Genomic DNA, 24,974 nt, shown 5'->3' on the forward strand with positions numbered 1-24,974 from the left:
TGACTCTCAGTTACCGAGGACACTCCATGGCGCCTGAGAGTACGCCACATTCTATGCCCCCAAAGCAGCTAGGCCCGGCTCTCCCATTGTGGGTACCTAGGCTGGGCCCCACCAGAGACAAAGAGGTCAGAGCGGGTGCAGTCAGTGAAGAACTCGGTCAAGACTGGGCAGGATTCCCCTGAAGGCCCTCAGCCCCTCCCATGCCACTCCGGCTGCGGGGTGATTACTGGAGTCTATGACATATGGCAGCTTGTGAGAGGAGCTGGGGTGAGCAGGGCTGATAATTAAAACCACTGCCGGGGGACACAGCTCATGCTGGAGGGCGCCCGAGGGGCCGGGCTGCTCAGGAGGGAGCTGGCACACCCACTGGCAGGTGCCGGAAAAGAGGGATGCCTGGAAAGGAAGAGAGGCCCCAGCACAGCCCGCAAGCCACACTTTACTGTCATCGTGACTGGGATGTGTGAATGCATATCTCCTTTCAGCTGCCTTAGACTTGTAGCCAGACAGGCATGGCCCAGTCCTGCCACTGACCAGCGGGGCCACCCACGGCAAATGACTTCATCTCTCAGAGTCTCGGCTCTCTCCTCTGTGAAATGCAGTCATGATACCTCAAGGCACCGGCTGAAGGAGGTCTTGCATGAGAAAGCCCCCTCACTAGCTCGCTCCCTAACTCTTCTTAGTGTTAACGTAAGTATTTTAGATGACTTCTTGGCAATCCAGAGGTGGGCAAGCAGGGCCCAGTGGGGCCAGTGGTGCATCTGAGGTCCCCAGTCAGGAGCCCAAAGCCCTTTGGTACTGCAAAAGGCCTGTGTCCACCCCTCAGCCTGAGAGCACCCTGTTCCCAGATCCAGAGGTTGGGAGTGGGAGGGGAAAGCACATACAGTTGTGACTCCAGGCCTGCCCAGAATTGAGGACACCTGAGTTCTGAGAATGGGTCCCTGCTGACAATGGAGCCAATTCGATCACCAGACCCTTGGTTTCACCTTTCTAAACCTGGGTGCGAGGAGGCAGCCAGGCCCTGTGTTAGTACAGAGAGTAAAAGAGATGACCCTGGGCTGACACTCCCTGAGGTCATCTGCATCACTATTATCAGGTCCTCAGTTTCCCCTTCCATACAGTCAGAAGAAGAATCAGCATCTAACAGGCAAAGGCTGAGAGAAGTCTATGGAAACTGGAATGTCATCCCCATGGGAGCTGGAAAAGGGAGGCCTATGTGAGGGCTCTGCGGGGTCTCCAGAGAACAGGGTCCCTCCCCAGTCCTACTCCCCAGGTCAGAAACTGGTAGCCCAGGGAGGCACTGCTGAGTCCTGCAGCTGCTCCCCACTTCCTCCCATACCCTCCAAGCACCAGCCTCTGACCCCACCAGGGTAGACAGCGCTCAGCGGGGAATGGCTTAAGAAGAGTCTGGGCTCCAGACCAGACAGACCTGGGTCAGATCCTGGCTCCACCACTTAACGGTCATGACATTGGCCAAGTCCCGTCTCCTTTCTGAGCCTCAGTTTCATCATCTTCGAAATTAGAATAATGAAAAACTGGCCCTCCCAGGGTTGTGAGTAGTGAAGCTAAAAGATGTGAATTGTCCAACGTGGTCCCAGGCATGGGATATAGCTGTTATTAGTTACTCCCTTGAGGAAATGACTTTGGAATTCCTACTGCCCAGCACAAGGGTGGCGGAGCGCACGATGTTGAGAAGGATCTGCAACTGCGGGACGAACAAGGACAAGTTGTGGTAGCTCAGGGCCTGAGGGGCTGGAGGACAGGGGTCTAGAAAGGCATCTCTGCGGGAGGTGGCATCCCTGCCAGGCCTTCAGAGCCTGGGTGATCTGGATGTGTGGGCATTTTGGGGGCAGGTGCTACCAAAGTTACTTAGGCCTGGGGCTGCAAGGCCTGGCTCCACAACCCTAAGGACACAACCCCACACCTTCCCACAGACCCCAGTGCTGGCCCCCTGGGACAGCATGGGCCTGGGAGTAGACCACTAACCTGGTGCTGGGAGAGCATGCATGCATTTACTTCCCTCGAGGGGGTGCCTGTTCCAGCCGTCCTCTGGGCTCTCGCTCCTCACCGCCCCTTGGGGATCTCTCTCTCTCTGGCTTCACCTGCTACCAGCATTTCCCCAAAGCGGAAAGCTGTCAAGTCGGACACCAGCAGACAATTGGGGAGGAAGAAGCCAACCATCCCTGAGGCCCCAGGGACTCACACAGGGGAACGCTGACCTGGGAGGGCCCAAGGGAAAGTCTTCAGCAAACACTCCCAAGGCCTGCTAGGGCCTGCTGGGCAGTGCCATGGGGGATGCAGGCCCTCCTCTCCTTCCCAGGCACAGCCAAGAGGAAAGGAGCAGACAGGACAGAAGCCAGCCTCTAGGACCAGCACACGGCCAGAGGGAAGCCATCCACTGCCCCTCCTAGGGCCCTAGGCCTGTTTGACTCATTTCTTCCCCCAGCTCCTTTCCAAGCAGCTTTCTGTCACCTTTGCTGTGGCTGGGCAACTCCCTGGCTAAGGCGAGCACCAGCTGCAGGAACCTCAGACATCTGGCTAAGCAGACAGGAGCAAGGGAATCAGGGGGTCCGGGGTGGCCTGCAAAGACCAGAGTCAGGTACCTAGAGACCTCAGTGAAACCCCTCCCACCAAGAACAGCCTCACCCACTGCCATTCACTGAACACCTCCTGCTTACCAGGCACGTGACCTCATTTAATCCTCACATTTAATCTCTGAAAAGGAAGGCCTAGTATCACCCTCACGGCCATTCATCCAGGAGGCGACAGCTGGGATGTAAAAACCAGGTGTGTCTGAGTTGTGACTTTGACATGGGTCTCTAAGTCTCTTATCTCAAATCCTGTATCTCAGCCTGGAGGCAATGGGGTGTCAGGGAAGGCTTCCTAGAGGAGGTGACACCTGCACCAGATTTCCTAGGTGTCCATTTTATCTGCACCAGATAAAATGAATCTAGCCAGTGAGGGAGCAGGGTGTCCGGCAGACGGAATGGCACACACAAAGGCCTGGAGGTGAGAAGCAGCAGGAAGGTGAGAGTGTGGCAGAAGCTAGTTTGGTGTCACAGGCTCACAGGAAGAGGTGGAAAGAGGTTGCAGGGAAGTGGGTAAGAGGAGCAGGTCACAGAGGGCCAAATACAGAGGAGTCTACACTGACTTTATCCTCCGGATAGTTGGGAGCCCCAGGAGGACTCCGGATGGTGGAGTTGCCTGGTCAGATGAAGACGGGGAGGTTCAGAAAGGAGCCGCACCGTCGTCAGATGGCTCCATCCACGAAGGAGATGAGGCTGGGTCCAGTGTCAGGAGCACGCGTCCAGGCCACACACTGAGGGCCAGATGCGGGCTACGGCACAGGCCGGGAGCTGTGGCCGAGCTTTAATTATTTATGAGGCTGTTTCCCAGCAAGCCTCAGCACTCCTGCAGCCTGGCCTTGCCCAGCTAATGAACTCTCAGCCATGGGAGACCTCCCTGTGGCCACTCTTTATTAAACCTGGGATGGAGGGGTGATGGGTGCCGGGATAACAAAAGAGTCCAAAGAAGCCTGAACAAGGTCGAGGTCAGTGAGCACAAAACTGGTCCACCTGTCCAGCCAGCCTTTCCGCGAGAAGCACAGAACTTCCTGGAGGAGGAAGTGAGGTGGAGTAGCCTTAAGATGTCATCTCAAGACAGGGAAGTGAAGGCCTGGGAAGGACCTACCTAAGGTCACCAGCCAGTACTTGAGACAGTACAAGTTCCATAGCTGGTCACCCACATTCACACCCCAGCAGTTCTACACCCTTGGGCCAGTTACGTAACCCGCCTGTGCCTCGATGAGATAGGACTAATTCAGATACTTCATAGTGTTGCCCCATTTTGTAGAATAGAGGAACGAGGGGCGATGCGTGGACAATCTCAGCACGACGCCCGGTCCACAGCAAGTGCTCAGTCAGTGTTCATCGGCGCTATGGTTACTATAGTTGTGACTCTGGGAGTAAAGGCCGGGCCACAGACCAGAATCTCTGCCTCTGCCCCCAGACACTAGGGAGCAACAGGAAACTGAGGCCCAGGGGCCAAATGGCCTACGTGACCCAGGCCCACAGCCAGGAATCCCACCCGACTTCCCCTGGCTGGGCTTCCTTGGGCCTGGCTCTCTGGCTTCCAGCTCCTTCCTCCACTTTGAAGGTTCTTTGAGCTGGGAACTAAAGCCCCAGGAGCTTTTCCCTCTTCCATCCCACAAGCTCCAGCTGTGTCTCCAAAGAGCCAAGTCCCAGCCACTGTGGATGAGGCTCGGGACTTAGAAGGCCTCAGTTTGAGTTCCAGCTCCAACCCTGAGGAGCTCTGTGACTTTGGGGGAGTCACTTCACCCCTCCAAGCCTATGTCCTCTATAATATAGGAACCATACCACCTGTTTTTAAATGGTAAACTCTGGGGGAATGCTATTAGTTACCATCTTTCAAGGCCTAGTTCAGCTGTCTCCTCCTCCAGGAAGCCTTCCTTGGCTTCCTTAAAAGTTCCCTCCTTCCAGCCTGGTGGTATTCAGGGGCTGCATTCTGGCCCCTTTGGGAACTTGGTCTCATTTTGCCTCACACAGACTCTGTCTACAAATTCCACCCCCCATTTTGCAGGCCCAGAGATGTACAAAGGTGGGGCAGCTGAAGCCCTCTTGCAGGGTGGTGTGCCGAAGAGGTGGTCAGGGGTGAGGCACGGAGATTGCTCACGGAGGAGCAGCTTTTGTTATCCCAGCACCTATCACCCCTCCATCCCAAGTTTAATAAAGAGCTCCTCAGGGACGAGCCAACAGCTGTCTCTCCTGCAGGGAGAACAGTTCAAAGAAATTCAGTCTGGGCAGGTGGCCTAGAATGGGGGAAGGGCTGAGGAAAGAGCATTTTCCAGCACCTGGCCTCAACACAGCCAGTGTAAGCCCCACTCCATTTCTTCAGTTTCCCTTTATGGCTACCAGGAGTCCGTTTCTAAAGGCCGTGGAGGTGGGAACACTCATCCATCCGTTCCCTTCTTGCCAGCCCTGTGTGTCTATGTGCAGAGCCAGCGTTGGAGGGACAGCTGCCCCTGTTTGGCAGATGAGGAAACAAGCTCAGAAAAGCCAAGCCATGTGTGATTGCTACTTGGTACTATCAGCAGCGCCACCACCCTTTCCACTCCAAGCTTGAACGTCATTCACTTTTGTTTAATAACTCCCTGCCTATGACTCTACCCCATGCATCTCAGAGCCATGCAGGAGCCCAGCTTGGCCATTGGAGCTCTCTTGGCCCACCTGAGCGTCACTCAGCACCCAGCTACTTTACTCCTCCATCTTGTCCAAAGCCTAACATGGAGCTGAAACGCGCCAGGCCTAACATTTAAAGCCTGTCTTTCCAGCTCCTAGATCACACTCATAGTGCTTTCCGCACCACACTCCCCACCTCAGCAGACAGTGCCCTGAACTCGAGGCAGGCAGAGATCCTGACCAAGTTCTGTCATCCTGAGCTGTGTGACCTTGCATAAGTCACTCAACTTCTCTGAGGCGGCATCCTTATCTAGAAAGTAGAATGACAAGAAAATTTCTGCTTTTCACAGCCATCCTCACAAGGACAGTTGTTATAAAGAGCCAGGGAGATAAGGCATAACCAGCCCAGAAACGCACAGTTTCTATTCCTTGCCTCATCCTCAGTACTCCCACTCTAAGGAGACCACAGAACAACTCCCAGTGAGGAAACTCACTGCAATATTTTACCAAGGCAGAGCCATTTTCATAACCTCAACAGCACTGGGAAATGGTCCAGGGTCATGATTAGACTAAGAACTCTAGAGTCAGATGCTTAAGTTCAGGCTCCTACTTAACAACTCAGTAGCTGCTAAGCAGGTAACTTAACAGTTCAGTGCCTCAGTTTTTGTTTGTTTGTTTTGTTTTTTAATCTCTAAAATAGGACTGTTATGAAGATTAAAGGAGTTTATACAAGATAAGTACTTACTGCAGTGCTTGGCACAGTTAATGGTCAGCACATGTTAGTCTCATTACTTCCAATTTCACTTCTAGAACTGGTCCTCAAAACAGTCCAGTGAGGTTGCTGGGGCAGGAATTATGTGAACCCAAGTGGTCAGGTGAGGAAACTGAGGCAGGAGGGAAAGATGTGCTAGAGACATGGACTCAGGCAGTCTAGTTCTGCCACGCACAAGACACAAAGCCAACTTTGGGTTACGTCTGAAAGTGAACGGGAGGGTGACTGGCAAACACAGTCAAAAACCAAAACGATTCAACAGAGAGGGTGCCTGTCCAAGTGTCCCGCGACCCTTTCTGTGCAGTGTGGGGCTGTGGGCCTGTCCACCTGTCGCTCTCCTCCCTCAGACCCTGTCAGTGTTCCCTGGCTGGCAGGGCTGGCCTGTCTTGGAGGGCACCCCAGCGCCTGGCACACAGCAGATGCTCCCGAATGATGAATGAATGACTGCCTGGGTCTATGTCTCTAGGAGAGCCGTGTTTTTCTGTTCCCGGAACTACATTTCTTCCGTCGTGGCAACTGCCTGCTAACTGGCTCCCGGTCCCACAGACACTCTGAAACCCTGTGCACTCTGAGAAGAAACTTCAAAATCGGTCGCGCACGCCCAGCAAAGGCAGCCGGCAGCCGTTTCACGCGTGGCCTCGGGCTTCTCGGGCCCCTTCCAGGAAACAAACTCTTCCTCCTGGTACCCTCCTTCCTGGTGTGCCACATGACTCAGAGCCGAGCAGGGCTAGCAGAAAAGCGCGGTCTGCTAACCAGGGTGGCTCAAAAAGCTCTTCACTGTGACTCGGCAGAAAAGCGGCGCCCGAGCCCCGCCTGCACCTACCACCCTGAGGATGTGCGCGGGGGTGTGGCCGGGGCGGGGCCGGGGCAGGGCAGTGCCCCCGCGCTCAGGGAACCCGAATACTACACATCCATCTGCTCCGCGATTGGCCGCTCCGGCCACGGGGGCCTATGGGGTGGTCCTCGCCCAGCCAATCGGGCCCTGGGGAGCCCATTCATTCACAAAAACTGAGCAGGAAAAGGAGCGCAGTGCGGCCCGGAGCTGCGTGGAACTTTGAAACACGCGCGCGTCCCGCGGGGCCGAGGCAGGAGTCCGAGAGGGCCGTGTTTCGGGAAGCTAGACCTTTGCAGGGACTGCCGCGTACCCGCCCACAGCTCCGGTTCAGCCTCCCCAGCATGGTGCTCCTTCCTCCTCCGGCACACTGCCAGGGGCTCCGCCCCGGCCCCACCAGGACACGCCAGCTTTCCTGCCCGCTCCGGGTCGCTAAGAGCCACCCGGCCCCGAGGGAGGCGGTACCCAGGCGGTTTCCCGGTCGCAGGCACCGGCGGCAAGTCCTGCGCAGGTGGCAGCGCCGCGGCTGCAGCCACGTGCGCGCCAAGCATGGTGCCGCCCACCGTTCCTTTTCTCTCCCCGGGTCTGAGCTCCCTGGCCCGCCACTCACGGCAGTCGTCCTCGTCGCTGTGGTCTGAGCAGTCATCGTCCTCGTCGCATCTCCACACAGAGGGGATGCAGCGCTCGTTCCGGCACTGGAATTGGTCCTTTTCGCACTCCTTGGCCGGCCCTGCGGGGGAGGGAGCGAGAGCTGGATCAACGGACTCGGCCCCGCTCCCCACCATGCAGCCAGGGCCACCCGGAAGGACCCTCTGGGGAGGAGGAAAGGGGGCGATTATGGAGACTCCGGGGGCTTCGGGCACACTCCATCCAAAGGGAGGGCACAATGGCAGGGGTTCCGTGGATGTCGGGCCGCTCGGTGGCACGGCGAGACCAGGCACCCAAAGTGTCACACGACCTGGGCATACCCTCCATTCAGACACACTCACCCGCACACGCGACCCATAGTCAGAGATCCGCGCACACACAGCCCATAGGGAGTCCCCGCGCCCGCGCGCCACGCGCAGTGGGAGCCGCAGGCACATTACCCTGGCAGGCAGCCCCCTCTCTCTCCGCCGCGCGCAGGGGTCTGCGGAAACGCATTGTCAAGCGGAGAAGCCGCCCGGCTCTGCTCATTACCGCCGCGGAGCGCGCGTGTCAAATAAACCCCAACGGCGAGAATCACATAGCTCATCCGGAACCAGGAATGGCCGCCCCTCCGGCAAAGTTCCCCGCTGGCCAAGCCCCCCTGCACCCCTCCCCCAAGAGCCGCTGCCCAGAGGGCAGAGCCCTCAACACCGAGGCCCGCGGGGGCGGGGGGCCGAGGGCAAATTCAGGAATAGCCGCGTCGCGTGGAGCCTGTCCGCCCCGGCGCCCCCGATAGCCCCGGGTTCGGGACCCCCCCCTCCCTCCTCCGGCCTCCGGGCCGCGCTTTGTTGGTGGCTAGGGCGGAGCAGAGCCGAGTCAGAGACAGGCCACACGCACCTTGGCCGCCGAGCAGCGGATCAGCCGCTGCCGCCGCGAGATGCTGGAGCCGCAGAAGCAGCAGCAGCAGCAGCAGCGCCAGGGGCCGGAGAGCGCCCGGCTCGGGGCGGCCCATGGCGGGCCCGGGGCTCCGGCCGCCGCGCCCCGCGCTCCCCGCGCCGCCGCCGCCGCTCCTCAGTCCTCTGAGTCCTTGCCGCGGCGCCGGGGCTGCCGCTGCCCCCGCCGCCGCCGCCGCCGCCGCTGCCGCCCGCCCCGGCTCCTCGGCTGCATTTCAAGCAGGTTCGGTGACGCTCGGCGGCGGGGCGGGCTCAGGCTGGGCGCGCGGCCCCGGCCCTGGGCGGCCGCCGCCAGCGCGCGCGCTCCCTCCCGCTGCCGTCTCCGCCCCACGCTCCCCCTGCCGCCGCCTCCTCGCCCTCCTCCCTCCTGTCCTTCGTCCACTCTTCTCTCAGCGGGTGCTCCATGGCCCTGCTCTGGGCTCGCCTGGATGCTGGGCTCTGCAGACGCAGGGATGGGCCAGGCGAGCCCCTCACCACGGAGGTAGCAGGTCCAGAGGAAGCAGCAGAGGCTTCCTGGAAGAGGTGACAGTCCGATCAGAGGCTGAGGGATGTCTAGGAGTGAGCCTGGGCGGGAGGGGAAATGATGTTCCAGGACGAACAGGCCTGTGCAGTGTGCGCGTGGGGCGGGGAAGAGAGGGATGGGGGTGAGGTACCAAGATGTGGATGGGCAGGGAGAAGCTGGGGGCGCAGGGCTGGACCCCTGCACCTGTCATGGGCTCCAGCTGGGATATTATAAATCCCTGTGGCTGGTTTGGTTTCCGTGCCATGTGCATCTGTGCATGTTGCACGCTCATGTGATCATGGGGACGTGAGGCAGGTGGATTGGGCCTGGTGCACAGACTGTTCATCGTCGTTAAGTACGCTCCAGGCGCCTAGGCAGAGGGGCAACCGGGGGGCCCGCAGGGAAGACAAGGAATCCTCGCTGTGATGGAGAAAGGCGAGGTCTGTGGGGCGGGCCGGGCGGGGGGGGGGGGGGGGGGCGAAGGGGAGGGCACGGAAGGGATGCCATCCCTGCCGCTAGGGGCCGCGCACCTAGGCCCGCGCTGTCCGCCCCTGCTGTCTTCTGAAGGAAGGAGAAGGCGCCTCCTCCTCTGGAGGGCTGCAGCCCCCCTCACCCACGCTGGGGAGAATGGGTGCGGAGAGCAGAGCTGGGATTCGATTTCAGCCTCAGACTTGTGAGCCGGATCCAACCCACACAACCTTCTTTAGAGAATGAGATTCCAGGACACTGACCACTCAAAACAACCGGCCTGCAAGTGCCAAGAGCCAGTGTTAGGTCCACCCTCCCTCCCCTCTTGCCCCTTCACCTCCCTCGAGGATGGACAGGTGCTGTTAGCCCTTGGCCTGGAAACCACCCTGTCTCCTCAGCAGCCTCCTGAGCCCTAGTCCCCCAAAGGGCAGCCCAGAGGCAATGTCTGTGGCCACCCCACCAGAAAGGGACTTAGACCCCCAGAGAGCCTGGCACGGTGCTCCTGCCATCATCACCCCTTCTGTCCATTGTTCATTCAGTCATTCAGCAAGCATTTCAGGCCCTGTTCTGTGCCAACCCTGTGCTGGGCCTGCCGGTGCCAAGGTGAATCAGGCATGGTGCCAGCCCCAGAGAGGTCCCTGACCGGTGGGGAGACAGACCATTAGCACACAGACAATGAAATGCAGGCGTACTTTCACCTATATGTGCCAAACGCCGTTCAAGGCTCAAGGATACAGTGGAAACAGATAAGGTCCCTCCCTGCTCTCCTGCAGTTATGTCTTAGTTGGAAGAGATACACACAAAATCAGGAAAACAAAAGATTATTTCAGGTCATCATAACTTCTATGGAAAAAACAAAACAGACCCAGGTGAGAGCAATGGGGGTAACTGTAGAGGTGATCAGGCAAGGCCTCATGGAGGAGGTGACATTTCACTGAATGGCAAGATGGATCCTGACCCATGAAGGTCAGGCGGAAGGGCATTCTTGGCAGAGGGAATGGCAATGCAGAGGCCTCAAGGTGGGCCGGGGCCTGATGACAGGGAAGGAGTGGGTGCCTCAGGTGAGGCTGGAGGGAGTTGGCAAGGCCCTGATCACCAGGGCTTTGTAGGCCACAGCTGGGAGTTTGGATTCTGTGTCAAGCACAGTGGTGCCTGGGACTGTGGGACAAAGATAGAAGCCCATCTTGCCGCCCAAACTGACCTATCCACTCTGTGGTCTTAGGAAAGTCAGTCCTATCTCCAAGTCTCACTTTCTCATCTGAGAAATGGAAGAGATAAGGAATTTCTGAGGTTCATTCCAACTGTAAGATTAGTATGTGGGCTGAAGTTTAGAGGCAGCAGATGAAGAAAAGAAAAGAAAGAAAAAGAGGCCGGGCGTGGTGGCTCATACCTGTAATCCCAGCACTTTGGGAGGCCGAGGCGGGCGTATCATGAGGTCAGGAGATTGAGACCATCCTGGCTAACACAGTGAAACCCTGTCTACTAAAATACAAAAAATTAGCCGGGCGTGGTGGTGGGCGCCTGTAGTCCCAGCTACTCGGGAGGCTGAGGCAAGAGAACTGGGGTGAACCCGGGAGGCGGAGCTTGCAGTGAGCCAAGATCGCGCCACTGCACTCCAGCCTGGGCCACAGGACCAGACTCTGTTTAAAAAAAAAAAAAAAAGAAAGGAAGAAAAAGAAAGAAAGGAAGGAAGGAAAGGAAGGAAGGAGAAAAGAGAGAGATGGAGAGCATGGGCCTGTGGGTGAGACTGCCTGGGTCTGAGTCTGTTCCTTCCCTTTCTAGTTATGTGAACTTGGGCAACTCAATCTCTGTGGCTCTAAATGTGAAAAATGAGAAAGGTGACAGTACTCACCTCACAGGGTTGTGGTGAGGATATGAGATGAGATTGTGTATGCACAGCATACAGTATATTGTAGCTGCATGAGAAATGTTAGTTATTGTTACTATTATTCAAACATAATTTCCTGTTCACAAAACCCTGATGGCTTTCCAATACCCAGAATCAAGATTGAGCCCAGGCATCCCCCGACCTCCCCAAGGGAGAAGGATGCCAGTTGCCAAAGTGGGCAAATCCTTGTCTCTCAACAGCCCCCTCAGCAGAGGTCCTCCTGGCTCCTCTCAGCCTCCACCCACTTTGGGCCACTTCCCCGGGCTCCTGCAGTCCCTGGGCTTCCCTTTGTCACAGCCCTGACCACCCTGTGTTGCCACAGTCTGTTTATGCAACTGTTTCCCTCGTCACTGCGAGCTGCCGGAGGACAGGAGCCCGCTCTCCTGCATTCCTGGATTCTTGGCACAGGGCACATTTGACCAATGCTTGTTTCTGCCTTTATTGAAGGCTTTTGTACCCCTAGGAGGACTATGTCTTCCTCATCTTTGTCTTCAGAGGATAAATACAAGGCCTGACACATAACAAGCATTAGGTAAGTTGTATTTACTTGAAAAAGTTAAAAGAAAACCACATAAAATAACAACAATAGCCAATATTTACTGTATACTTGCTGGGGGTCAGGCACCATTCTAAATGTTTTAAATTCTTTTTCCTCTTTAATCCTTACGACATCTCCATCAGGCAGGTTTTGTGTTTATCCCATTTTACAGATGAGTAAACTAAGCAGCAGAGAGGTCACACAGCTAGTAAGTGACTGAGCCAACGTGCGAACCCAGAGGGTGGAAGTGGGAATTTTTCAGGGCACATAAACTGGTTAATTTCTGTGAGGGGCAAAGGGAGAAAGCTCAGTCGTTGAAACACACAAGACACCAAATGGACACTGAGGTCCTGGTAAAACTTCTGCCACCCAGGTGACTTCTGGTCCTTCCCTACCCTGCCTCTCCATCCTGGGCTGACTCAAGCTTACAGACCCTGCCTACCCTGAGTTTCCAAAGAAAACTCCCAAACCCAACCCGAAACGTAATGAATTCCCCATGAGACAGATGTAGGTGATATTTCACCTGCTGTCAATATGGCACCCTGCCACTCCCAAGTCCCATGTTGGTCTCCAGAGCCATGGGAGCCCCAGCAGCCTACTCTTTCACACTGCCTCCCAGGAACTGGAGCTTCAGACCTTTGCCAGGCTGTGCCCTCTGCTAGGCCGTGCCCTCTGCCTAGAACACTCCTGCATGGGTTGGCTTCTGTTTACCGTTTGGGCCTCACCTCAAATGCCTCCTCCTCTGGGAAGCCTTCTAGCCTCCTCCACAGAGATCCTCCCTGCTCCTCTGGGGCTCCACGGCACTGTGTGTCCCAATCTCCCTGATCACACTGGACTGTCATTGTTAGCTCCTCCATACAATGGGATCCTCCAGTCACAAACAGGATCATCCTGGTTCTCACTCTGTCCCCAGTGGTGATGCCTCTCCAGGGCCAGGGCCAGAGGACCTTCTGTGCTCACCTCGCCCAGCCTGCTCTGGAAGGCCTTGTGCTAGGTGAGGGACACAGATGAACAAGACTCCACCTTTTCCCTGGAGGAGCTCTGGTCTGGAGGCAGAGAGATCCTGGGACAGACAGTGTCAGCACAGGGGGAAAAGAGCCAGGGAGGGGTCTGCTCAGGGGCATCAGATTCCACCCCCAGGTACCTTAGGCTGAGTCACCAGCCCAGCTAGGGTCAGAGACCACTAGACCCAAGCCAAGCACAGCCAAGCTGCAAGGGCAAGGGTGCTCTCCACCATCCTTCACCTTCCGCTTCACTTACACTTCACTTCACTTCTCCACTGCCTTCACTTTACGCAAGGGCAGCCCTAGTCCTTCACATGGTACTGTGAGCCCATGGTGCACTTCTCCGTGTCACTGTCTCTCTGTGTTTGTGTCTCTGTCTCTTTCCCTCTCTCCCTCTGAGCAGGCAAAGTGTCCTGATTCCTGTAAGAGAGAGATTCTCATTTATTACTGAACTTTACATAGATCCAAACTGCCATGGTTTAAATCACTTGTTACCTGTGTGACCTGGGGCAAGTTACTTTTATGCCTCAGTTCCCTCATTTGCAAAACATTGTTAGCATTAGCTAATGTTTCCTAATGCTATCAATTACCTATTGCTGCAAAACAAATTACCCCAAAACTTAGCAGCTTCAAACAGAAATAAACATTTATTATCTCTCCCAGTGTCTGTGGGCCAGGAATTGGGGAGCAGCTTAGTTGCATGGGTCTAGCTCTGGGTCTTTCACGAAGTTGCAGTTGAGATGTTGGCGAGGCCGCAGTCTTCCAAAGGTTTAACTGGGGCTGGAGTGTCCGGGCCGGCTCACTCACAAGGCTGCCAAGTCCCTTTTGGCTGGTGGCAGGACTGACCATGGAAATCATGCTCCCTCATCTCTGCAATATCCTGTCGGTTACATAGATCAGCCCTATTCTATGTGGAAGGGAACTACGTAGGAGTGTGACTCCCAGGAGGTCTATCCAGGGGCTGTCTTGGAGGCTGGCTGCCACACACTGTCGTAGGATTTGTGAGGATGAATTAATATAGTCCTCCCTCTGTATCCATGGGGGACTGGTTCCAGGACCTCCTGCAGATATCAAAATCCTCAGATGCTCAAGTGCTTGGTAGAAAATGATACAATATTTGCATATAATCTGTACACATCCTCCCGTATACTTTACATCATCTCTAGATTGTTTATAATACCTATACAATGTAAATGCTACGTACATAGTTGTTACAATGTATTGTTTAGGGAATAATGACAAGGATAAAAAGCCTGTACATGTTCAGTACACATGCAATTATTTTTTCCTGAATATTTCTGATCTGCAGTTGATTGAATCCAGGATTCGGAACCCATGGATAGAGAGGGCCAACTATGTATACACTTATATAGTGTGCACTATCTACTAAAAACCCTTCTAAGAACTTAATTACACACTATATAAGCCATTGCTATTATTATTGCCTTTGTGGTTGTTTCTGCCACATAGTAAGAACTCCGTAAGAATTATCTGCAGTTACTATTAATATTAGCTGCATTATTGCTATTAGCTGCACAATCCCTTCATCTGGCAGAGGAAAGGAGAGGATGAAGGTGGTTCAGGGGTTCACAGAAAAGCAGGACAGACCCAGCCTCGGTTTCTTGCCTCTTGGCCGTGTGCTTTCAGGAGGGTGGGCTCACAGCTGCCTCCTCCACCACTGTCTTATGTAGGAGACTGAGTGGGTCCTTCTCCCTCTCTAGGCCTGGGGTGTCCATCCCTAACCTGAGGGGCTGAACTAGGTCAGTATATCCCCTAACTGCAGCCATTCCCATCCGCTTGAGTGACTTTCCCTATTTCCCCTTACCTGCTACTGTCATCCCAGGGTTCCCCTTAAATCCTTTCACTTAGTAGATTTAGCTTCATCCTAAGCAATAATCTCCATGAAATCACAGGCTTGATATGCTCATTATATTTTTCCAATACATATTAAATTAAATGTATGGCTATTCACATAAACAATGGGCCTCTGTGCACCCAGATGTGTCTCTTTTCTCTAAAGGCCATCAGCTCTGAGCTCCCTGTTTATTCCAGGATGGATGGAGGGCAGGAGCCCTGACCACTCTGCCCATGATGACAGGCATTCCTCAAGGTGACTTGCAGGTGGCTCAGGCCCTGGGTGCCCACCTCCGAGTCACATGGCCTTCAGGGGCAGACTCAGTACTTTTCTGTTTGCTTTTATTTTGGGTTAGTTTTTATTTTTTAAATTGTTTTTTATATTTTTTAATTGATTGACTGATTGATTGATTGGTTGAGACAGGGTCTCGCTCAGTCACCCAGGCTGGGGTGCAGTGGCGCCACCTCAGCTCACTGCAACCTCTGCCCACCTCCACCCTCCACCAGCCCCAGGCTCAAGCAATCCTCCCACCTCAGCCTCCTGAGTAGCTGGGACTACAGCCTCACACCACCACACCCGGCTAATTTTTTTTTTAAGTCTTTTTAAAGAGACAGTGTTTCGCCATGTTGCCCAGGTTGGTCTTCAGCTCCCGAGCTCAGGCTATCCACCTGCCTCAGCCTCCCAAAGTGCTGGGAGTATGGGCGTGAGACACCTCGAAATCCCCTCCCTTCCTCCCCGCCAGCCCCAGAAACCACCATTCTACTTCCTGTATTTATGAATTTCACTACTCTAGGCACCTCATGTAAGTGGACTCATACAATATTCACCGTTTTGTGAGTGGCTTATTTCACTTCGCATAACATCGTCAAGGTTCATCCATGTTGTAGCACGTGTCACAATGTCCTTCCTTTTTAAGGATCGGGAATACTCCATTGTATGTCTGATCCACATTTTGTTTCTTCATTCATCCATCAAGGGACAGTTGGGTTGGTTCCACATTTTAGCTACTGTGTATAATGCTGCTATAAACATGAGTGCACAAATATCTCTTCCAGTCCTTGCCTTCAGTTCTTTTGAATATACTCAGAAGTGGAATTGCTGATCATACTGTGATTCTAGTTTTTATTTTTTGAGAAACCATCATAGTGTTTTCCACAGCAGTTGTATCATTTTATGTCCCTACCAACAATGTGTAAAATTTCCAGTTTCTCCACGTCCTGGCCAAAACTTGTTATTTTCTGCTTCTTTTTGTTGTTGTTGTTGTTGTTTGTTTGTTTGCTTTAACACAGATCCTAATGAATGTGAGGTTTTTTTTTTCTCATTGAGGTTTTCATTTGCATTTCCTTGGTAATTAGTGACACCGAGCATCTTTTCATGTACTTATTGGCCATTTGTATATCTTCTTTGGAGAAATGTCTATTAAAGTCCTTTGCCCATTTTTCAGTTGGGTTGTTTAGTTTTTTGTTGTTGAGTTGTAGGAATTCTTATATATTTTAGCTATTAACCCCTTATCAGATATATGGTTTGCAAATATTTTCTCCCATCCCATTGGCAGCCTTTTCACTCTATTGATTCTGTCCTTTGATACACAGAATTTTTCAATTTTGATGTAGTTCAATCTATTTTTTCTTTTGTTGTCTGTGCGTTTGGTGTCATGTTCTGAACATACTTCTATGTGATCATAATAAAATAAATGCTATTTGTAGTGTGCCATGATTAATAATTTTTTCCTGCATGCCGTTGTGTTTTCCCTGGAATTAGTAATTGTTATGTTTTGCTTTATTGCTTTATTTCTTTCTCAGCTTTCTATATATTTATCTGTCTTTCCTCCCTAAACTCTCCCTCATTTGTGTAAATCTCCTCTTACTACAATCACCCACATTCAATACAGTAATCCCCACTTATCCGAAGTTTCACTTTCCGCAGATTAATTTACCCGAGGTCAACCACGGTCCAAAGATATTAAATGGAAAATTCCAGAACAATTTGTAAGTTTTCAGTTGCATGCTATTCTGAGTAGCACGATGAAATCTCGTGCTGTCCGGCTTCGTCCCACCTGGGATGTGAATCATCCCTTTGTCCAGTGGATCCGCGCTATAGACACTACTCTCCCATCAGTCACTCAGCAGCTGCCTCAGTTACCAGATCAACTGTCACAGGATCGCAGTGCTTCTGTTCAAGTAATCCTTATTTTACTTCATTATGGGCCCCAAAGCACAAGAGGAGTGTTGCTGGTGATTCCGATATGCCAAAGGGAAGCTGTAAAGTACTTCCTTTAAGTAGAAAGGTGAAAGTACTTGACTTAATAAGTCAAAGTTAAATTAAAATTAAAAAAACAGAATTGTATGCTGTGGTTGCTAAGACTACAGTAAGAATGATTCTATTCATGAAATCGTGAAGAAGGAAAGAAATTTGTGCTAGTTTTGCTGTTGCACCTCAAGCTGCAAAAGTTACAACACCTGTGTGTGATGAGTGCTTAGTAATGATGGAAAAGCCATTAAATTTGTGGGTGCAAGACACGAATAGAAACGTGTTCTGATTGACGGCAATCAGGTTCCATTGGGGGTATTGGAATGCATCCCTGAGGATAATGGGGGACTACTGTATTCTACCAACTTACTCCTCTTGAAGAATTCCCTTCGGATTTCTGACTGCCGTGTCCTGGACTGGTTGACGGCAAGGCCAGCTGCCCTGGTTGTCACCTGGAGACTGTTCTGCACTTTTCTCCTGGATCGAACCCCTCACTTCCTAGATCCCATGTCTTCCCCTTCTGGGTTCACTACCTTATTTGGGGGAACATATACCCATAGCTTTCTGTTTTTTTGTTTACCTATTTATTTATCTTATTTTATTTTTTGAAACGGAGTCTCCCTCTGTCACCCAGTCCAGAGTGCAGTGGTGTGACCTCGTCTCACTGCAGCCTCCACCTCCTAGGTTCAAGCAATTCTCCTGCCTCAGCCTCCCAAGTAGCTGGGACTACAGGTGCGTGCCACCATGTCTGGCGAATTTTTGTATTTCTAGTAGAGATGGGGTTTCTCCATGTTGGCCAGGCTAGTCTCAAATTCCTGACCTCAGGTGATCCAACCGCCTTGGCCTCCCAAAGTGCTGGGATTACAGGCCTGAGCCACTGCGCCTGGTCCGATATATACCTATACTTTTCTAAAAGGATGTGTTTGAGGTGAAATCTTAAGACCTTGCATTTCTAAAAGTGCCTCACATTTAATCAGATAGTTTGACCAGGTATAAATTTCTAAACTGGAAATATTTTTCCCTCTGTATTTTGAAGGCTTGCTCCATTGTCTTCCAGTTTCTGCTGAAAAGTCCAAGGCCATTCTGTTTCCTAATCTTTTATAGAGACTCTGTTCTCTGTTTCTGGAAGCTGTGTCCTCAGTGGGTCTTTTAAGAGAAGGGATCTCATTGCCACCTAGGCTGGAGTTCAGTGGCACAATCATCGCTCACTGCAGCCTTGACCTCCTGGGCTCAAGGATCCTCCTGCCCCAGCCTCCTGAGTAGTTGGGACTACAGGCTCATACCACCATGCCTGCTCAGCCTTAGCGTGTCTTGAAGTGAATCGATTTCCATTCACTGTGCTGGGTACCCAGTGAGTCCTCACGGACAAACTAATCATCTTCACTTTGGAGAAAATTTAAAAGAAGTACCTCTATAATGATTTTATTTTTTCTTTCAGGAACTCCTTAATTTTTCAAATACTGGCCCTCTTGGACCAGTTCTCTATATTTCTTATATCTTTTTTCACCTATTTTTCATCCCGTTTTGCTCTTCATTCTGGAAATTTTCTTCAACTCTTCAACAGTTTTTTGTTATTTTTCAAAAATTTATCTTATCATATTTCCAAAGGCCTTTTTTTGTTCTTTGACTATTCCTTTTTTTTAAGAGTGTCTCGTTCTTTTTTCATGGATGCAATATTTTCTCTTATTTCTTTGAGGATATTAGTAATGTTTTGTTGCTGTTTCTGTTGAAGTGTTTTTCACCATGCCTAATCTCTTCTTTGTCCAAGTTAATTTTTTTTCTGATTGTTGAAAAGACAAGCCGCAAACTGGGAGGATATATTATAGCACAAATAACGCACAAAGCATTACTCTCCAGAATACATAAAGAATTCTTACAAATCAGTAAGAAGACAACTCAATTAAAAAAGAGCAAAAGATATGAATGAGCATTTCACAGCAGAAAAAATATGAATGAAAAATAAACCACAAGAAAAGATTCTTAGCCTTATAGAAATCAGGAAAATGTAAATTAAGACCACAGGAAGATTTTTCCATGGAAAAGGAGTCCCACAGTGGCAAGTATTGGAGAGGCAGGAATCAACAGGGATCCTTATATGCTCCTAATGCAGTGTAAATTGCTGCAACCACTTTAGAATATTGCGATTTTATTACCAAGTGTAAACCCTGGAGATACACTTGCATGAAAGCACCCAGAGACAGGTGCAAGGATATTCATAGCAGTGCTGTTTATTATGGTAAAAACATGGAAACCACCCTAATGTCCTTAACAGTAAAATGAATTAATTGTGGCATCACTATATAATGAAATCCTATACAGCAGTGGCAATGAGTCTAACATAGCTGTGGCTGGCTACAAGAAGGAATCACAGAATTACAATGCAGAGTGAGAAAAGCCTGTTGCAGAAGACCACAAACAACAGGATTTGACACTTGTAAGGCTCCAAAACAAGGAAAATTAAATGATATTGTTTAGGTTTTCATACATATGTGATAAAAGTGTGTTTGTTTGTTTTTAATGAGAAAATGAGCCACAGAATTTAAGATAGTAGTTACTTCTGTAGGGAAGGCAGGGGAATGGGACAAGGAAGAAGCCCACAGTGTTGGTCATGCTCTCATGTTGAAGTTGAGTTCAAAGGTGTTCATTATTACAATGCTTCATAATGATGGCCATACATTTGGTGTTTCTAGGACAATCTTGGTTTACATCTATTGTCTCAACATAATTATTCAGTGCAAGCCTCTCCTTTCTCAGAAAGGTCCTAATGTAGATAATAAATGATTTTGGCCAACTTATTTCTTATAAAATGCAACATGCATCTCTTTTGTATGTATCTATTATTCCATAATCTATACAGGTGTTTTTTGTTTTTGTTTTGAGTTTTTTTGTTTTTGTTTTTGTTGTCATTGTTGTTGTTTGTTGGTTTTTTTGAGACAAGTCTCTGTCTGTTTCCCAAGCTAGAGTGAAGTGGCACGATCTGAGCTCACTGCAACCTCTGCCTCCAGGTTCAAGCGATTCTTGTGCCTCAGCTTATCGAGTAGCTGGGACTACAGGAGCCCACCACCACACCTGGATAAATTTTTGTATATTTAGTAGAGACAGGGTTTTGCCATGTTGCCCAGGCTGATCTCGAACTCCTGGCCTCAAGTGATCTGCCCACCTCAGCCTCCCAAGGCTAGGATTACGCTAAGATTATAGACATAAATCACTGCACCTGGCCTCCATAATCGATATAGTTTTTAATACTGGGGCCACAGCCTGGCCACAGTCTCATGGGATGTTTGTGGTTTGACCCTAACAACCTTGTGAATCAGCCTGGATAGCTGTCCTTGGGGCCTCAATGAACCAAGCCCTGGAGCGCCCAGTCCCCAGACCCCTCTGGCCACTCTGACTCCCTGTGCCCTGGACCCCACACCTCACCTGTCCTGGGCCCCACTCTGTCCTCTCCTCCACTTCTCACTGCCTGTGGAGCCATCTTCCAGGGGCCCTGAAACCTCACCCACAATCCAGGTCCACCCAGGGCCCCTGTGCCAGGCCCCATGCCGGGTGATGTTGGGGACCCATCCTGGGGGCAGCTGGAGATGGAAACTGTGACAACCCAGTGGATCAAGGCTGTAGCACAGACCAGGCTGTGACACTGCAGAGGAGAGGGCTTAGCCCAACCTGGGGCCCAGGGAAGGCTGCCTGGAGCTGTTTTGAAGTCTGACGGGAGTGAGCTGGGTAGGGAAAGTGGGGGGAAGAGTGCTCCAGGCAGACAGGACAAGGGGCAAACAGCAGGGTAAGGAGGAACAGGGTGGGGACGCAGCTCACAGGTTGCTGTGAGCAGAGCACAGAGCACAGGGCAGTGCCTGGCAGAAATGGGGCTGGAAAGGGCGCCTCCTGGAGCCATGAATGCCAAGCCCAGGGTCTTGGACTGTATCCTGAAGGCGGCAAGGAGGCACTGAAGGCATTAGAGTGAAGCAAGGAGAACTCTCAGGCCAGGTGAGTCATATCAAGTGAGGTGAGAGCGAAATTGGGATAGAGAAGCGGAAAGAGACAAGGCAGCAGGGACATTTTATTGTTCTGCTTTGTCCTGGAAACCCACTCCCTGACAGCCTCCTCCCCCTGTCCTTCACCCACCACCCCCACACCTATCCATACACACACTGCAGAGCCGGTAGGGGAGGAATAGCTCTGTGGTCTTGTGTGCAGGTACTGCTATGGGACTTCCTGGGTTCACATCCCAGCCTTGCCACGTGTCCTACCTGTGTGACTTTGGGCAGGTGGCTCAATGTCTCCATGTGTCCAGTTTTCTTGTAAAATGAGGATGATGGAAGTACTTACCTCACTGAAGCTTAACTGAATCACAGGGGCCTGGCACCTAGTAAGCTCTCAATCACTGTGAGCAGTCATGGTCACTGGGGTGACACCACCTGCTCTCCTCCAAAACAGAGGAGACTATACCAAAGGAAGAAGAAACCGGAGAAAGGACAGGAAGGTTTGGTGGCAGCGACTAGTCTGGAGACAGCAGTCCCCAGAACAGGGCTGGATGTGTCCCCACCAGTAGACAGGTCCAGATGCAAGGCCTCTGGTGTGTCTGCCACTGCATCCTCCATTCCTAGGGTGGTGACTCAATAAATATGTGCTGAATGAATGAATGAATGAATGAAATGTCATGACTTCCAGGTACCCCACTGATGTGGTTTGAGTGTGTCCCCACCTAAATCTCATCTTGAATTGTAGCTCCCACAATCAGGTGTTGTGGGAGGGACATGAATCGTGGGGGTGGGTTTTTCCCATGCTGTTCTCGTGATAGTGACTAAGTCTCACAAGATCTGATGGTTTTATAAAGGGCAGTTCCCCTACACACGCTTTCTTGCCTGCCACCATGTAAGATGTGCCTTTGCTCCTCCTTCATCTTCCGCCATGATTGCGAGGCCTCCTCAGCCATATGGAATGTGAATCCTTAATGGACTCTTTTTCTTTATAATGGACCTCTTTTTCTTTATAAATTATCCAGTTTCAGGTGTGTCTTTATAGCAGCATGAGAACAGACTAATACACCCACTTACAAATAAAGCCCTGAGGTCTCTTCCCTGCCCTTGCTCGGGTGGCTGCAGTGAGTGGAATGTGTAGTCCCTGACGCACCATCTCCGGCCCTTACAGTTTATGGCTCCTCACTGGGCTGTGTCCAGCAACATCTATCCTGCTGTCTCCCCTACCCTGGGCTGTCCCTGCTCTTGCCACTTTCCTGGGTAGTGGGTGAGGACTGAGGGACACTCAGCCCCAGCCTAGGGGCCCAGGGACCAGGAGACACCTCGGGAGGTCTGGTTCACTTCAGGCAATTCCCTTCACCTCCCTGAGCCTCTTGAAAATGGGCAGAATGATCCCTAGGTGTCAGAGGTGTGGAGAGCATCATGGGAGATGACATCCCTGAAGTGAGGCACACTGTGGTCTGTGTGTCAGCATTGCCAGGCTGGGACTAGGGTGAACCTGTGAGGCACCTGGGGTGCAAATTCTCCCTGGGTCTTGCCCTGTGCTCGGTAAATGCTGGTAAATGCTGCCTTTCACTATATAAGGGGCAAGGCTGTCAAGAGTGCCTGGAGCAATGGCCTGCAGCTGGGCCTGGGGACGGGGCCTTCCTGGGCCCTGTCATTCATTCATTCATTCATTCATTCATCCTGGGGATGGTCTGGGGATGGTCTGAAGCCCAAGTGGCAAGAAGAAAACTGGAGCCAGGAATCAGCCCAAGAGGCCCCTCCCACTCAGGACCACCCTCTCCCCACCCCTCACCCCGTACTCCCCAGGAGCCCAATAGACACATCATTTCTCTTCCCCTCCATAAGTGAGCTCCAGCGGGGGGTGGTGGCCTGGTTTCCCAGGCCCTGCCCCTGGGAACCCCAACCTGTCTCAGAGGAGATGCCTTCCCAGCCTCAGGCCACAGCCCGCCCAGCCTACCCTGGGACTGACTCTAGCACAGACACCAGATGGCACCTCTGTGTGTGAGCCCACTGTGGGGTGTTGCGTGTTTCTGCATGACTGTACATGTGTGTGCATATCCATGTGTGGAGAGGGCTATTTCTTCATGTGGTCTTGTATGGGTAGCTGAGTCTGTATGTGCTTGGAAGTATGCTATGAGCGTGTGTGTGTGTCTGTGTGTGTAAGCTCCTGGATGTCAACTTGTTGCTTGTGTCACCATTAGCATGTACCCGGGTGTCCTGGTTAGAGGGTCATGTGTATGTGCCTGTGCCTTTGTGTAACTGGCCCTTGGGGTTTCTGGGTGTATCCTAGATGAAGAGAGCTTTGCTATACATCTGTGTGATTGCGTGCTTCTGAGTGTATTGCTGTGCATTTGGAGGGGTTTGTGTAAAATTACTAGGTGCCTAGTCTAGGAGTTGAGACAAACAAGATGATCACAGTGGTGTGTGATGCTGTGGGGCCATGGAGTTTCCGAGAAAGGGTGGACGAACCCTACCTGCAGGGAGATGGAAGTCTTTCTGGAGGAGAGTGAGAGAGCCTTCAGGTGGAGGGAACTGCAGGAGAACAGGTAAGAAGTTGGAAAGCATGTATTGAAGCAAGGCTGGAGATGTCCCCTCACTTAAGAAGACCTGGAATGGTGGGATATAGGACAGGAGAAGGCAAAGAGTATGTTCAGTATGGTCATGGCTTCCTTGGGGCCTGCTGTGGGATCCCAGGTCTAGGCTCTGGAAACTGAGAGAAAGGGACAGCCCTGGTGAGGATGGAGAACAGGCAGCATTAGCTGGACCAGCCCTGCCCCAGGTTTCTAGGGAGATGGATGGCATAGCTCCCACATCGTTCTTGGGCTGATACTTCTCTTTCCCAGGGGTGATGGCCTGTGCCCCCAACCAGACCCAACCAGATCCTATGGTGGGGCTGGAGTGAGGGGGATGGAGAGCTGTCTGGGTCAGGAATCCCTGTGTCCTGCATCCTCATTGCCGGCTCTGCTGCTGACATCGTAATGCTGGAGGTAGGAGAAGAGCTCATGTGGATTTCGGGCCCAGCATGCCCCATCAGGCCGGTGCTCTGCGCTCATGAGTACTGGGTTAAAAAAACAAGGACTTGGGAACCAAAGGCTTGGATTTAAACCCTGACTCTACCACATGCTTGTCTGTGACCTTGGGCAAATCACCTAACTTGTGCTTTCAGTTTCTCTGTGCCTCAGTTTCCTGATCTATAATCGGGGGATGATAATAGCATTGATGCCTGTCAATAGTATCGATGTGTAGATTAAACTAGTAATACGTTAAAAATGCTTATAATAGCACCTGGTCCAATAACCAAAAGTGATGGAAACATTAGCTACTATTGTATTATTATTGCCCTACATTCTCACAACCACTGTATGAGGCCCACATTATTTCCTTCACTTCAAGAACACAGGCTTTGGACTCACCCAGGCCTCGGTCTGAATCCTGACTCTGAATCCACCCCTAGCTGTGTGAAGCCGGGGAAGCTGCTTCCCCTCTCTGTGCTTCAGAGTCCCCATGCATGGAATGAAGTTGCTGTCAGGAATGAATGGAATGATACATACAAGGCTCTGAGCCAGGTGCCTGGGGCAGGGTACACACTTCTGATGGCATAAAAGGTAAGGACCCAGAACCAGCGTGGTTAAGCGGCTTGGCCAGGGTCTCAGGGCCAGCAAGGAGCAGGGCGGGGACTGGAACGTGGAGGGTCTGACCAGAGGCCCAGGCGCCTCTCCCCTGCCAGGCTGCCTCTCCTCTGGGTCTTGGTGTCCCCATCTGTAAGGCAAGTTGCTACACTGAGAGGGCCTGCTGGATGGGTCAGCGAGGAGGGAGTGTGCTGGGTTCAGACTGCAGGACTGGAAGGCAGTGGAGAAGTCCAAACCCCCAACCAGGACCAGAATTATGGTCCCGTGACCAGAGGCTTCTGCTCTACCAGAGATCTGCCCCTTCACCCAGCCCCTCACCAGAACAGGCTCCCTGGTGGGGGCCCCCAGTGACACATATTTCACCATCTGTTCCCTACCAATCATCCTGTGAACTTGGGTGAGTCTCTCAACCTTCCCCAGCTTCGGTGGCCTCATCTGGGCACCACACAAGCTCACTGCTGGGTGGAAGTGCCTGACTTGT

General features: G+C 52.0%; 1 protein-coding gene across 7 annotated transcripts in view; it reads right to left on the reverse strand.

Annotated features, from left to right (window-relative positions):
- Window positions 1–8,612, reverse strand: part of LRP8 (LDL receptor related protein 8) — an 85,545-nt gene extending 76,933 nt beyond the window's left edge. For all 7 annotated transcript variants that reach the window (XM_032137446.2, XM_032137443.2, XM_032137441.2 and 4 more), the window contains exons 1-2: window positions 8,324–8,612; window positions 7,410–7,529 (exon numbers count right to left, since the gene is read on the reverse strand). In XM_032137446.2, the coding sequence (XP_031993337.1) occupies window positions 7,410–7,529; window positions 8,324–8,438 (235 nt within the window). In that variant the 5' untranslated portion in view covers window positions 8,439–8,612. The remainder of the gene's footprint in view (window positions 1–7,409; window positions 7,530–8,323) is intronic.
- Between the last annotated feature and the right edge of the window lie 16,362 nt (window positions 8,613–24,974).

The sequence above is a fragment of the Hylobates moloch genome, unplaced genomic scaffold (genome assembly GCF_009828535.3).
Source record: "Hylobates moloch isolate HMO894 unplaced genomic scaffold, HMol_V3 SCAFFOLD_18, whole genome shotgun sequence".
Classification (NCBI taxonomy): Eukaryota; Metazoa; Chordata; class Mammalia; order Primates; family Hylobatidae; genus Hylobates; species Hylobates moloch.